A 15,596-nucleotide genomic window follows, 5' to 3' on the forward strand; every position below is an offset into this window, starting at 1 on the left:
CCCACTATGCACGGCGGCTGCAGTGGGGCAGGATGCCCTGCTGTTCCCCGTGTATGGGGATGCCCCAGCGTAACATGCGCACAAGCACTGTGCGCCGGGGCCAGGAAGCCCAGAATGCTGTCGGGCAGTGAAAGTGGTAGTGGCCAGGGGGAGTGGGGGGGGGCTGGGGGGGAGTGGGGAGGGGCTGGGTCATCACAACATGCTATGGCGGGGGCAGGGGGCGCCCCTGCTGGCTCCACAGCTCCACAAAACTCACAGGGCCATGCAGTGTCCCTATAGGGACACTGTAGGTCCAGGCCAGGTGAGCCGAAAGGCCCGGTGCTGTCAATTATGCAAAGTGCCGTCCTACCCCAGCCCCTGCTGGTGCCCACAGTATCCCGGGGGCTGAGGAAGTTGCCGCATTTGGATAATGCGGGCCTTCCATGGCCCTGGGATGGGCTATGCCTGTGCTGGCAGTGGGGGCGTGTATAACCAGAGATTTTCCCGATGCCCTGCTGCCACCAGCGCGGGCAGTCTGGCTCATGCATAATGGGTGCATTGCAGTAACCAAATCTAGAGGTAATCATGGGGTCAGATCTTCTTTGCCCAGGAAAGGCTGCAGCTGGCTAACTAGTTGAAACTAGACACTCTTGGCCACAGCTGCCCTGTGCTTGTCTAGCTTTCTCGCTGAGGCTCAAGGCAGATTACAACAGTATGTTAATGCAATCAGCAGGACGGGACATCCAGGCATTTAGATTGCAGAGGTCTAACCAAGCATAAATACATTGTCTGGATATGAAACATGATAGACAGAAAACCCTAGTTGGACTCATATCTGAAACATGTCCAGAAAAAAAAATCCTCTCTTTTTATAAATAAGCCTTTAGAAGCAGGATACTTGATTAATCAGTGGAGGGTTTTGTGACAGTGGAGGTTTGGGACTAACTAATAGGATAATTGTAATTGCTACCTAGCATTCACCCATGGAAAATCAGGCTGAAAATGAAATTATATGTGGCAATGTTCTTTAACAGTCTTCACGTCATAGGGAACATATCAGGTGGTAGCCTCAACAGGTTGGCATAAAGTAGGCTGGGTATGAAAAATAGGTGGAAGAAAATCCCCAGGGAAAATGTGCATGAAACCATACTGGAGTCTATTTAGGGCAATCTTGGAGCAGTTTCTGGAAAGGACTCTAAAGTACAATTATAAAACAATCAAAACAATCTTTTGAAGATGGCGGGGACTTTGAGATAGGTAATTTGTGTGGTTTCAAAACACAAGACATCTGAACATTTTTAATGCTTGACTCATAGTAACAAAAGAAAGCTAACGTTAGTCAGTTAGCTAAAGTTAGAATGCTGAGGTTACACAGTTGTGGTACGTGTTATTTTTGACTATATTCTCCTGAGGATGATCAATTTATTTAAAAATTGTAACACGTATAAGGATTTCAGCCCATGACTACATCTATATTATGTGATGTAGGTTCTGGTGGTTCAGTAGTAGTAGAATTATCCTGATTCTTTTTTACTGCTTGTTTAAGAAAACCAGACTCATATATAAAATAATATGCAGGGATGTTGCTGCAGTGATGCCGTAGAAAAGTACTTCACTATGGCAATTAATTATCATGCGCTGCCATCATGTTGAGAGTGTTCATGCCGAAGCATGAACTTCTAGAATCACATATTTAGTAAATAGATATGGACTTTAGTTGCCTCCTTTTAGCAACATCTTTGGGGTTAATATAATCTGCTTCCTGGCTCTATTCTGACAATCACCAGAAGTATCCTGAGGTTTCAAACAGCCTTTTCATAAGTACTACCAAATGTATTACTAGCATTGCAAATTCTTTTGGAAACCTTTGTTTATCACTACAATGATGGTTACTGTTTTTGTTATTAATGTGGTGGATTATTCCTCAATTAATAAAAGGTGATAAGAAATATTCAAAGCATCTCTCATCCATGTGACAGTCATCTGTTGTTGACAGTCATTTGTTGTTAATTGCGAAGTGGTGTTTGAACCATCGTGACCCCATGGACAATGATCCTCCAGGCCTTCCATTCCTCTACCATTCCTCAAGATTCATTTAAAGTCACACCGACTGCTTCAGTAACTCCATCCAGCCACCTCATTCTCTGTTGTCCCCTTCTTTTGCCCTCAATCGCTCCCAGCATTAGGCTCTTCTCCAGGGAGTCCTTCCTTCTCATGAGGTGACCAAAGTATTTCAGTTTCATCTTCAGGATCTGGCCTTCTAAGGAGCAGTCCGGGCTGATCTCCCCTAGGACTGACCGGTTTGTTCGCCTTGCAGTCCAAGGGACTCGCAAGAGTCTTCTCCAGCACCAGAGTTCAAAAGCCTCAATTCTTTGACGCTCGGCCTTCTTTATGGTCCAACTTTCACAGCCATACATTGCAACTGGGAAGACCATAGCCTTGACTAGACACACTTTTGTTGGCAGGGTGATGTCTCTGCTTTTTAGGATGCTGTCTAGATTTGCCATAGCTTTCCTCCCCAGGAGCAAGCGTCTTTTAATTTCTTTGCTGCAGTCCCCATCTGCAGTGATCTTGGAGCCCAGGAAAAGAAAATCTGCCACTACCTCCATTTCTTCCCCATTTATTTGCCAGGAATTGTGAGGGCTGGATGCCATTATCTTCGTTTCCTTGATGTTGAGTTTCAAGCCAACTTTTGCACTCTCCTCCTTCACCCACATCAACAGGCTCTTTAGTTCCTCTTCACTTTCTGCCATTAGAGTGGTATCATCTGCAGATCTGAGGTTGTTGATATTTCTCCCTGCAATCTTGATCACAATTTGTGACTCATCTAACCCGGCCTTTCTCATGATGTGCTCCACTTACAAGTTAAATAGGCAAGGTGGCACTATACAGCCTTGCAGAACTCCTTTCTCAATTTTGACCAATCAGTGATTCCATTCCCGGTTCTCACTGTTGCTTCTTGACCTGCATATAGGTTTCTCAAGAGACAGATAAGATGCTCTGGTATTCCCATTTCTTTAAGAACTTGCCACAATTTGCTTTAGCATGGTCAATGAAGCAGAAGTCGATGTTCTTCTGGAATGCCCTAGCTTTCTCCATGATCCAGCGTATGTTGGCAATTTGATCTCTAGTTCCTCTGCCTCTTCGAAATCCTGCCTGTACTTCTGGAAGTTCTCTGTAGGCTTTTGAGCATAATTTTGCTAGCATGAGAAATGAGTGCAATGGTGTGGTAGTTTGAACATTCTTTGGCGTTGCCCTTCTTTGGGATTGGAATGTAAACTGACTTTTTCCAATTCTGGGGCCACTGTTGAGTTTTCCAAATTTGCTGGCATACTGAGTGTAGCACTTTTACTGCTTCATCTATTAAGATTTTTAATAGTTCAACTGGAATGCTGTCACCTCCACTAGCTTTATTGTTGCTCAGACTTCCTAAGGCCCATTTGACTTCACATTCTAGGATTTCTGGCTCCATGTCAGTGACTACCCCCTCGTGGTTATCAGGGATATTAAGCTCGCTCTTGTATAGTTATTCTGTATAATTTTGCTACCTTTTTACAATCTCTTCTGCTTCTGTTAGGTACCTACCATTTTGGTCCTTTATCATACCCATCTTTGCATGAAATGTTCTCTTCATATCTCCATTTTTTTGAAGATATGGTTCTCTGGTTCTCCCTGTTCTATTGTTGTCTTCTATTTGTTTACACTGTTCATTTAAGAAGGCATTCTTATCTCTTCTAGCTATTCTCTGGAATTCAGCATTCAGTTGGGTGTATATTTCTCTTTCTCCCTTTCACTTCTCTTTTCTCCTCTGCTATTTGTAAAGCTTCCTAAGACAGCCATTTTGCTTTCTTGCATTTCTTTTTCTTTGGGATGGTTTTAGTTGCTAATATCTGGGTGAATAGAGCAATAAAGTTCTTGGCAGGCTGGCATGATTGGAGATAGGAAGGGGGTATCAGAGATGAGAATGTGACTTCTGAAGATGTGCAGGTTTCCATGTTAGCAATATAATGGCTTGGTGGGTGGGGGATTGCCAGGAAGAAGAATGCTCTTTGAAGATTGAAGGCAATGTGTACATGCTTCATAGTAGGTGCACTGGTGCACAGTTTATAAGAGAGGTCAGTTAGTCATGTCAAGTTCTACTGATGTTCTCTTTGGAGAGGCTGGCCTGGCTTTGCTTTTGCCTAGGCCAAAGTGAATGTTCAAAATCCAGAGTACATAGTCTAGATTCTAGAGACACATGAGTGCTAGTCCAGTCCAATGATGACGCTTGTTATCAGATTCAAATGGGTAGTCGTGTTGGTCTGAAGTAGCACAATAAAATCAGAGTCCAGTAACACCTTTAAGACCAACAAAGATTTATTCAGGGCTTGAGCTTTCGAGTGCAAGCACTCTTCGTCAGACTATGACGAAGTTCATATTCTGATGAAGATTGCTTGCTCTCGGAAGCTCATACCCTGAATAAGTCTTCACTTGTTATCAGAGGTAGTGATCCAGGGGTACCATAGGCCAGTGGTCCCCAACCCCCAGTCTGGAGACCGGTACCGGGCTGTGAATCAATCGGTACTGGGCCGCGGCTCCTCCTCGTCATCCTCCCGGCTGCTGCCTCTGGGGCTGCCCTGCCACTCTGCTGCCAGCTCACCTTTGGTGCTCACCAGCTTGTCAAGCATTGACCGGTCCCCGGTAATAAAAAGGTTGGGGTCCATTGCCATAGGCAACACCCTGTCTCCCTTCCCAAGCATGAGTGAGTTCTCTCATGGCTTCTGTCCACAGTCAAAAGGTTGAAAAAGGCTGTATTTGTCAGTTCCATATTTTCAGGCATATTACTGTCCTCATGAGGATAATCTGAATTGGTCATTCAACTATAAACAACATTCATTTTCTGACTCATTATGTTTTGAAATATTGGAGAATATTAAAATTTACCTGGAACTCGGATATGACATTTCTTTCCCAGATCTCTCAGTTAGTGGCAATAGGAAGAACTAGAATCTAACTAGAACAAAGAGAGGCACACTAAACCTTGGTTTCTCTGCAAAAATACAGGTGGCCATTACAAAAGTGCATAGTTGATCAGTCTCATGTAAATAGCTATTTCAGCGGATCTTATAATGCACAATACATTTCAGATTTCTGACTTTAGTCTCAGGGGAAAGAATACCCAGATATATTATAAATGCAAACATTTAAAATGCATTCAAAGATTTATGAATATGTTTATTAATTTGCTGCCATTCATAGATTTTATCTGCTGCTTTAATCCAATCTCAGCTATATGCCCAGTTACTTATGCATCTTGACTCTCCTTTCATGGAAACTAGCCCCTCACCTATATGTAAGGCTTGAGAAAAACTATCAGGGCCATTCCGCACAACGGGCAATGTTGCTAAATCTGAGCGCTATTAAAAAGTGCTGCAATCAAAAGCAGCAGGTCTCGGTAACTCACACAGCCATTTCTATTGAAAAAAAGGCTCTCCCACTAGCGCTGTTCTCGTAACGCACAAGTTTCTGGTCTCGCCGAAATCGCAACAAAGGAGCCAATATTTATCTGCACTTCCTCCCACCCCTCAATCAAACAGAACAGCCAATTAACTGTTGTGTTTGTGCTTCCCTTTAAAAACAGTTTTTTTAAATACCCGGAAACACCAGTAGCAATGCATAATGGTTCATTCGATGTATCATTGGCCTAGGAGTTGGCGCTTAATCGTTTATACCAGGGGTAGTCAACCTGTGGTCCTCCAGATGTCCATGGACTACAATTCCCATGAGCCCCTGCCAGCATTTGCTAGCAGGGGCTCATGAGAATTGTAGTCCATGAACTGCTGGAGGACCACAGGTTGACTACCCCTGGTTTACACGCTCTTAAGGTAAAAAAAAAATTCCCCCTGTGCTATTTCTGGATGAAATTACAGGCAGAGTCTAACGAGAGGCTGTATTGTGCTTGGAATCTTTACAGACAATTGCTTGTGGAGGGATTTCAGCCAAAGAACCATCACTTATTCCTTGCTTTTGCCAGTTTAAGGGGAAAAAATGGTGATTGCGACGCCAGAAGCTTGGGTGCGAGAGCTTAGAGTGGAGCATGCTTGCTACCGCTATACTGAGAACGCACATATCATTTTTGGATGTGTTGCAGGTTGTTCTCAAGACTCTAGCATTTTTTAAAGGGGGAATCCACTTTTTGTGGATTCCCCGAAAAGTGCTACAACAAAGCAATTTTTGCAGGAGTGTTGCAGGAGTGTTGCAGATTGTGTATGACGTCGTGAATAACGAAAAATAAATAGTGTTACACAATGGTAATACTTCAACAACATTAATGCTGTGCGGAATGGCCCTCAATGTACCTGAAGAAATGGGCATGCAAATAAAAGTTTATATCCAAAATTAAACTTTGTTGGCCTTAAGAGTGCCACTGGAATCAAACTTCTTTCTAGCGTTTAAAACCAACAAAGCTACCCACTAGAATCTATCTACAAAAGAGTGGTTTTATGTAAAAAAATTTTTTGGCTAGCTTGTCAAGGAATGTCCTGCATAAGATGAAGTTATCAAACACTTTATACTCACCACCCTAAGAAGTGGGATAATGGAATTGTTTCAACCTATTGAAAGCAAATAAAATTTCTGCATGTTCATTTAATCAAAGTGATAAATCTCCATTTGAGGAACATCATATGCACTATGATGTGTCATTGTATAGTAAGGTTTATTCTGCCATAAATACACGGACTGAGTAGCTGCTACACTTGGCAGCTACACTGTCTGAAAACTGTTTAAAATGATCTTGTGCCATTTTCATATGTGATTTTCTGTGAATTGATATATTGTGAAAAACAGCTCTTCCTAACACATGATTACATTGACTCTTCTCAGCTGTGCTCCTCCCTCAGCATTAAACATACACTGGTAATACAAATGAGAATTGTTCCATTTTAGTGTGACATTGATTAGGGTTTTCATTTAATAACATCCATATTTATTTAATTCTTTCAAATGAAACATTGTTTCGAAGGCGAGAAACCATACCAGTGTGACTTTAAGGACTGTGAACGAAGGTTCTCTCGTTCTGATCAACTCAAACGACACCAAAGACGACACACAGGTTTGTTGCATGTATTGCTTTTTAGAATCTGAAGTCTTAATTTCTTGGAATGTGGAGGATGGAATTTTCCTTAGTACTTCAGAATCATGTACTCCATTCACACATCACTGAACATTGTACCCCTGTTGTACTATAGCAATCAATTGCAACTGGATTTTCCTGTGCAGATAAGACAATCTTGTCACAAATTATCACCTCAGCAGAAAGAGGGTGCAATATCCAATGATATGTGGATACACTTATGGGCTCAAATCTAATCAAGTGTTTGAATATATTCAAACTTAAACTATGAAAGTGTGCTGAACATGTGAGGTGATCTTTTTTACATCCTATAATTATTATACCAGCTCCTACCATTCTTGGAGGAAACTTCAGTGCTTGATCCATACCAGTCTGGCTTCTGTCCTGGCCATAGGGTGGAGATGATGCTGGTTGGATTTCTGGATTTCTGCAACTTACTCTATATGGGCCTACCCTTTTCCTTGACCTGGAAATTACAGCTGGTGCAACATGTGGCTGGAGAAACAGCTAGCAGAAACATCTTGGGAGGACCCACATCTAGCCTGTGCTGAGGTAGCTGTTGCCAGTTGTTGTCCAGATCAAGTTCAAGGTTTTAGTATTTACTTTTAAGGCAATTTGTGGTCTGGGCCCCTCATACCTGAGAGATTGCCTACCTCCTTATGTCCCCTGCAGGGCTCTTTGCTTGTCAGGCACTAATCTGCCAAAGGCCCCTGGCCTGAGGGAGACTCACCTGGCCTTGACCCCAGCCAGGGCCTTTTCAGTCCTGGGTCTGGCCTGGTGGAATGAGCTCCTAGAAGAGCTGTGGCCTTGATGGAGCTTTTTCAGTTTTGCAGGGCCTGTAAAATGGAGCTCCTCCACCAGATCTATGGTTGAGGCCAGGGTGGTTAGTTCTGGGAACCCCTTGGTAGAGTAGATCAATACCACCCCCTCGGGCTGTCACCCCCCCCAGGACAGAGAGGGATTGTTCAGAGTAGGAGCTGGTGGGAGGGTTGGTTTTTGCCACATACTTAATGAAGATTTTAATAGGTTTTATTGTGGGTTTTCTACTTAACCGCCACGAGTCATCAGGTGTGGGAGTTGCAGGTTATAAATACAATGATAAAGATAAATAAATATTATCAGCTCAGATCAAACTATTACCCTTTTTTGAGGATGGGGGTAGCATTATATTTGGGCTTTTGGTAAGTAAAACTAATATGGAGGCCACAGTCATTTCCCCCCTAAAAGTACCTAATGTGGAAACAAAGAGAGTTATTCACTAATAGAAGCGGTCTTGAGGAATTTGAAACTCGAATGAGCATTCCTTCCTAATAAGCAATGCTTCTTAATATTGACAATATGCCTAATATTTTATAAATGAATTACCAAACAATATTGCTTAGGTAATAAAAAATAGGAAAACTATTCAGTAATAAAAACACATTAGTATTTTGTTTAAATGCGGAAATTATTAAAGATGTCATATTTAGAGTGTCCACGTTTTTATGAATCATACATGACAACTGTAGCATTTCACAAACTTAGTATTCTTGCATAAAATTTCTAGCCTATTCATCAACATTATATATACATACTATTGCCATTTTGTTTTCTCTGCCAGTTTGATCATTAGGCAGTTACATAGCTGGAAAGAGGTAGCAATCCAGTACAGTAGGATCTAACTATGAAAGACCTGTGTTGATATATTTCTGATTTAGGAAATAACCCAAGCTGAGGGAAAGTCATCCAGTCCAGTTGTTTCTTCTTCTTCTTCTTCTTCTTCTTCTTCTTCTTCTTCTTCTTCTTCTTCTTCTTCTTCTTCTTCTTCTTCTTCTTCTTCTTCTTCTTCTTCTTCTTCTTCTTCCTCTTCCTCTTCCTCTTCCTCTTCCTCTTCCTCTTCCTCTTCTTCTTCTTCTTCTTCCCAGTCTATCTCCATTGCCCGTTTCTTTCCCCATCACACCCCAACAGAGTCACTCCTTTTCTTGATCTCTTTCCTTCATCCCACCTGCCTGTCTCAGTTCTCTGTCTCATCTGCTACTTTCTTTCCCTGTGAGATCCTTCCTCTCCCTTGCATATTTTCCTTTTCTCCTACTTTCTAGACTCCTTCTATCCCCATTTCATATGAGGCTGCACTAGCCATCTTGGATTCCCTAGGCAATCTGAATGGCTGCCCAGATCTTTGGAAGAAATGCTGTGAGATCTCAGCATTAAAAAAAAAAATTGCCCCCTTTTCTTACTCCTACGATTTTTCTGCATATCTGGCTATGTTCAGTATTGTTTATTTATATTCCACCCCCCCAAATAGGGCCTGGAAGCAGCTTACATCATTCTCCTCTCCACCATTTTATCCTCATAGCAGCCCTGTGAGGTAGGTTAGCCTGAGAATAGTTTGTAGAAAGATGTCCTTCCCGTATGTGACACTGAGACCAGACATGATGTAGAGGTTAAAGAGCAGCAGACTTTAATGTGGAGAACTGGGTTTGATTCTCCACATGCAGCCAACTGGACGACCTTGGTGTAGTCACAGTTCTCTTAGAGCTATTTTCACAGAGCAATTCTCTTCAAGCTCTTGCAGCTCCCATTACCTCACTGGGTGTCTATGTGGGGAGAGGAAGGGAAAGATGTTTGTAAGCCATGTTAGGACTCCTTTGGGTACTGAAAAGCAGGGTATAAAAACCCCCTCTTCCTCTTCTAATTCCATATATGGAACATTCAGTATGTTTTATTTATTTCTATACCAAAGCAGCTTACATCATTCCCCTCTCCACCAGTTTATTCTCACAACAGCTCTGTGAGATAGGTTAGTCTGCGAGTGGGTGATTGGCCCAAGGTCACACAGCAAGCTTCATGGCTTGGGTTTCCCAAATCTTGGTTTCCTACATCCTAGTCAAACACTTTAACTACTACACCATGCTGAGTCCTATAATACAATATGAAACTATCGCTAGATAAACATGCAGATAGATGATAGTGTCTGACATACTGGTGCTTAAGAAAATCTTTAGCACCAAGTACTCTATGAAATTTCTACAGTTAGAAAAACAACAGTTTAACGTGAAAATGTCATTGATGCCACTGTACAGGTTTGTGGGTAGTAGTGGTATTGAAAATTAGTTTTGTAGATAACATGAATTTAAAAAGAAATCATCTGCTGGATGCAGACAGCAGATTAATTACTAAATGTTAAAAAATTGTCATAGGAGAACACCCAGGAGAAATAAGTTACAATAAATTTTAAATTTTAGTTTCAATAGTGTCCAAGAAACTGAACTGTTCAAACAGCAGCTACCATAACAGGGTATCCTTCACTGGAAACGTTTTTCAATTTAGAACCCAGCGATGAATTAGTTTGTGCTCACATTTCCAGGAATTAGAACAGTATGGGATTCAAAGTACTATTAGAAAGAATTAGAAAGGAAGAAAGGGTTATAAAAAGATGGATCGTGATGAAGTCTGATTAATGCCTTTATGTAGGTGAATAGTTGAACAAAACATTGACTATTAAACAATACCAAACTCTCCAGAATTTGGAAACTCAGAAATAACTAATATTCCTCATCCCTTCCAAAAGGCATTGAAATACAGGAATAGACTTCTTTTATCTATTTAGGTGTGAAACCTTTCCAGTGTAAAACCTGCCAGAGAAAGTTCTCCAGATCTGATCACCTGAAGACTCACACCAGGACTCATACAGGTAAAACAAGTGCGTATACTTTTTTCCAATTTATATTTTTTGGATTTACTTTACCTAAACTGATTTTGTTGTGATTAACCAGTTCTTACAGCATGCTCAGGACATTAGCAAATGTATAGATTACTTGATCTTAAGAAATGACTAATATTATCTACATAGTCTAGTTGGTTCAACATATATGAGCTCAGGATTGTAGGAGATAGACCATGAGCTTCCTCACATCAAAAAGGTTCACACCACTGTAAGCCCAAAACAAACCCTTCAGAATCTGAGCCTATTTTGTCTCTCAGTGTGGTTGCAAGTAGGGTTGTCAGCTTTGGGTTGGGAAATACTGGAGATATTGGGGATGGAGCCCAAGGAAGGTGGTGTTTGGAGAGGGGAGGGACTTCAATGAGGGACAATGCCATTGAGTCCACCTTCCAGACTAGCCATTTTATCCAGGTGAACTGATTGATGTTGCCTGGAGATCACTCATATCCTAGGTGATCTCTAGCTGTCACCTGGAGGTTGGGAACCCTGGATTCTAGACAGTCCCAATGGTCTACTTTCCAAAAAGAAAAACATTATCCTTAATAGTTGGAAGGTGGTAAGCAGGGAAGGTTCACTAAGAAAACTCTTGGTGTGTAAAGATGACCAATGAATTGTGATTGTAATTTCCTCTTCCTCCTGATTATATTTTGGAAGTGAACAAAAGCACAAATCCAGTAATCCCTTGCAGGAAATCTTGTCCCTAAATATGCCTCCTCTCTTTTCAATGGCAAGTTTATTTCTGTGGTGGGAGAAAAAACTGGAAGGGAAGGAGGAACTTGCTTCCCTTATTTATTTTTGCCAAATTTTGTTTGGCAAACCTTAGAAAATCCCCCCCCCCATTGTTTAGGAAAGCTTGAGAAAACTTCATTGAGTCCAAGCCAAGCAGATCTCAATAACGCCACATGATTAATAAGATTACTAAGGGAGAGAGGAAACTATAATACGATGTTTCAATATGCTCCTAATTTAATAATTGTTTGTTTTGTTGACAGGTGAAAAGCCTTTCAGTTGCAGATGGCCCAGCTGTCAAAAAAAATTTGCCCGATCTGATGAATTGGTCCGTCATCATAATATGCATAACAGGAACATGACTAAACTTCAACTTACCCTTTAGATGTTTCATATTATAAGTACAAACCAAATGGGACACTATGAACTACTGCAAACATTTCAGCCATTGTCTGTCAACCTTTTAGGAAATCTTATGGTGTCTTCATAATGCAATTGAGACAAGTTAACTACGTTGTGGAATTCTGTTCAGTCTGGGCCTTTGCATGGACTTTTTAAGGCTTCCCATTCAAAAACTTCAAACAATTTCAATTTAAATGTTATTATATAAGTACAAGTTGACTATACTATGCTTTAAATATTACGGTTATCTTTGTACTTTTTTCTTTTGTTCAGACGGTTTTTATACTTATATTTTTTATTTGCGATGTGCAAATGCAAACTAGTGGCAGTGCTAATTCTTTTTCATCCATCCATTATGATGGGTATGTGTGAATTACTATACATGTATACTATATGCTTACTGAATATGCCCAGATTCTCGAAATTCTTCCATGGTCCTAATCTTTGTATTGATCAAGAGGGCCACTTTTTGCTCTTTTCTGATGTCAATTATTTGAGATATTTGCTTGACATTCTTAGAACTGTGGCACAGAATTTCTCACAGAGTAGATGAATCTGAGCCCTGAGTCCACTCTGGGTTTGTGCTCTGCTCATTCTGGGACCCCACAATCACCTACATAGCAGACAGGGACAGTGCTTTGTATACAAGCAGCCTGTCGACAAGGATGATGATAGCATTGGTCAGGGATGCAGTGTTTTGTTTTTTGATTACAAAATTAAAGTCAGCAACATGGGGTCATATCAGAGTCCTGAAGATACCTGTTTTCACTGTTGCATTGATGTATTTTGGATTGTTCCCCTCCATCTACTACCTTCTTTTCAAAAGTGCTTAATAGATGCAGTGCTTAAGCCAACCTGGAAAAGATAGCAAATGATTTGGAACACCTTCCTGCATTGTGTGCCATAGGCATTGGGGAACAGAGCAGCAAAAACAATTCAGCAGGGGGTCAGTGGCCACGACCAGCAACAGTTACCACAAGGGAAAAATGGTCCCTGTTACCAGCAGCAGTTCTGGTACCTTTCTCCAACTGCCACTGATCTGTTACATTTTTATTATACACTTCCTTCAAGGAGTTCATGGTAGTGTAAAGTTCTCAATCTCCTCAATTTTATCTTCACAGCAACGCTGTGAGTTGGCTATGGTAAAGAATACAACTGGCCCAGGTTCGCTCAGTGTGCTTCAAGTAGAGATTCAAATATGGGTCCCCCTTAGTTTATTTGGTAATTCTAACCTCTGGCTGGCATCAATCTGTTTCCCAATGGGGTGCTTAGAGATTTGGCTCAGATTATGGAGCAATAACAGACTACATCATTTATTTCTTTCTTCTTTAAATTCTTGTGGAAATAGCAGGAGCTACTTATGTGCCTGTAGTCTTCTGAAATACTAGGTTGCACCAAACTTTGTAAAAAAAATTCCATACAATCTACGAGACTTCCGGTCTTGTCTGTAAAGCTGGCAAAGTTAAATTAAAATGTTTCTGTGCTGAAAATGAGAATCTTGCGTTGAAGTTAACTTGGTCTTACCAGCAGCATTTACCTAGAGAAACTGTATAATGTTCTTAAATGTTTGTGTGTAAAGTCCTCACACAAATAAAGCTGATATTGTTGTAGATGCTTAGGATTTGTTTAACATGCAGCCATGCTGGTTATGTGGCTAGCAAGTTGTATAAAATAAAATTAAAGCTGAAATTAAGAAGAGGCTGGTCCAGAATTTCCATTAACATATGGCTCTTAAAATAAACAGATGGATCTTGTGTATTGAATGTCTCTTCATTTTCAATTATATGTGCAGAAAGAGATGCCCAACATGAGGAACTATATTATTTCAGGGTTTAGGGCTTTATTATTTACTATTGATTATTGATATTGATTGCTTGAAGTGTTGTATATATCTTATATATATAGCTATATATATATATATCTATTAATGTATTGCTCTTGAACAATTGCAGTTAGAAAGTTAATAAACATTAGATGAATCACAGTTCAGACATTATTACAAGTTATTGATTCCACAAAAACTGTAACCTGCATTTTCACTGAACTTTCAATTAAAGCCCATTTAAAGAAAAAACAAGTATGAGTCCAGCAAATGTCTTGTTTCATGGCTAGTATTAAGTTTCAAATTCCTTGTCCAATAGTGTCAGTTTTTTAATGTGTAGTAAAGGTACCACCAGCACTGATGACCACTAGTTAACCTGTCTAGGTCTTGACCACAATTTATCCTTCTCACTGGGGAATTGTACTGACAACAGTATCAGGTTTCATATTACATTGTAGAGAGTTGTTCCCCTCCCCTCCAATCATTTACAGCCACTTTCCTTTAAGAGGATTATCTGTAGGCCAAACCGACATTAGCGTTGTCTCATTTAATTTAATGAATCTCCTCTTCAGAGAAGATTTACTGAGTTAAACTACTTTAAAATAATTATTTGGTTTCCTTTAGTATAACAATATTTCCCCATAGTCTAGTATAACTACTTTAGTGAAATGCAAGGGGAAATGGTCTTAACTGCATGTAACTATTTACAAAAAGTGATTTTCCATGTTGTAGCATTTTGTAAATGGACTTCGGGGAATGGTAGAGGACAGGAAGGCCTGGAGGATCATTGTCCATGGGGTCGCGATGGGTCGGACACGGCTTCGCACCTAACAACAACAAGAAGCAATTATGATCATTTTCTTTTCAAACTTCAATGAATTGTTTATTATTTCTATGTTACCTTCTATTATGTAATTCAATGCCATGAAGTTATGTTCATCATGGATGTCTTTTTAGATTTTGACATCATCACTGATAAAAGGTAAGCTTTATGTCTGCTAAGCTCATGTCTCAGGAGATATTTCAGATACGGTATTACCCAGATGTAAACCTGGGTTTTCTGCAACCTGTCAATGTTTCCTGCAGATTTTCATACAGGCATGATACGTTCACGGCTTTCAATCTTTTATATTTTAAGTTATATACATAAAATACTTTAGGTTTTCACCTTAATGGCCCTTAATGGCCCAGGCAAGTCTGATTTTATAAGATCTTAGCAACTAAACAGGGCTTGCACTGGTCAGAATTTGGATGGGAGACCACCAAGGAAGTTCAGAGTCACAATGCTGAAAGACAATGGCAAACCATTTCTGCATGCCCCTTGCCTTGAAAACTCTATGACGTCTCCATAAGTTGGCTATGACTTGGTAACACTTTAAACCACCACCATGAAGTGGCAGTTACTGACTGACTGTTTCTGCAATTCATAGAACTTAGTTATGTGCGCTAGCAGAACATATATATGGCTTATGTTCTTAAATATCTATCTTGCATTACAGCTATTTTATTTTGTCCTCCCAACCAAAAAAGCTGACAGAAAATACTATAAAAAGTTATATTGTTACACCCCCCTTACACATTCATGTCCAGAGTCAAAATACTAAAGAGGTAGCTTATATTTTCATTTATTGAATGCAGCTGAATCTTCCGCAATAACTCAACAGTTAATTCTTCAAGTTCTCCCTCCACCCCTCACGTGGGGACTGAATCACTCCCCCCCTCCAGGTTTGCTGTGACTCATTTGTATCAGTCAGTTTTATCTTTTGCTGTCAGAAGATTGCATGCCTCTGGAGAAACTCATAACAAGAACGGCAAATGAGAATTTGGGGAAAAGTGTTGTGTATATG

At 40.5% G+C, this 15,596-nt stretch overlaps 1 protein-coding gene across 4 annotated transcripts in view; it reads left to right on the top strand.

Annotated features, from left to right (window-relative positions):
- Positions 1-13,623, top strand: part of WT1 (WT1 transcription factor) — a 60,989-nt gene extending 47,366 nt beyond the window's left edge. For 3 of the 4 annotated variants that reach the window (XM_077321948.1, XM_077321947.1, XM_077321950.1), the window contains 3 exons: positions 6,983-7,072; positions 10,683-10,775; positions 11,789-13,623. In XM_077321948.1, coding sequence (XP_077178063.1) covers positions 6,983-7,072; positions 10,683-10,775; positions 11,789-11,910 — 305 coding nt within the window. In that variant the 3' untranslated portion in view covers positions 11,911-13,623. The remainder of the gene's footprint in view (positions 1-6,982; positions 7,073-10,682; positions 10,776-11,788) is intronic. The other variant, XM_077321949.1, reaches the window with a different exon arrangement.
- Positions 13,624-15,596: the final 1,973 nt, after the last annotated feature.

Source organism: Paroedura picta, chromosome 2, assembly GCF_049243985.1.
Source record: "Paroedura picta isolate Pp20150507F chromosome 2, Ppicta_v3.0, whole genome shotgun sequence".
In the NCBI taxonomy this organism is placed as follows: domain Eukaryota; kingdom Metazoa; phylum Chordata; class Lepidosauria; order Squamata; family Gekkonidae; genus Paroedura; species Paroedura picta.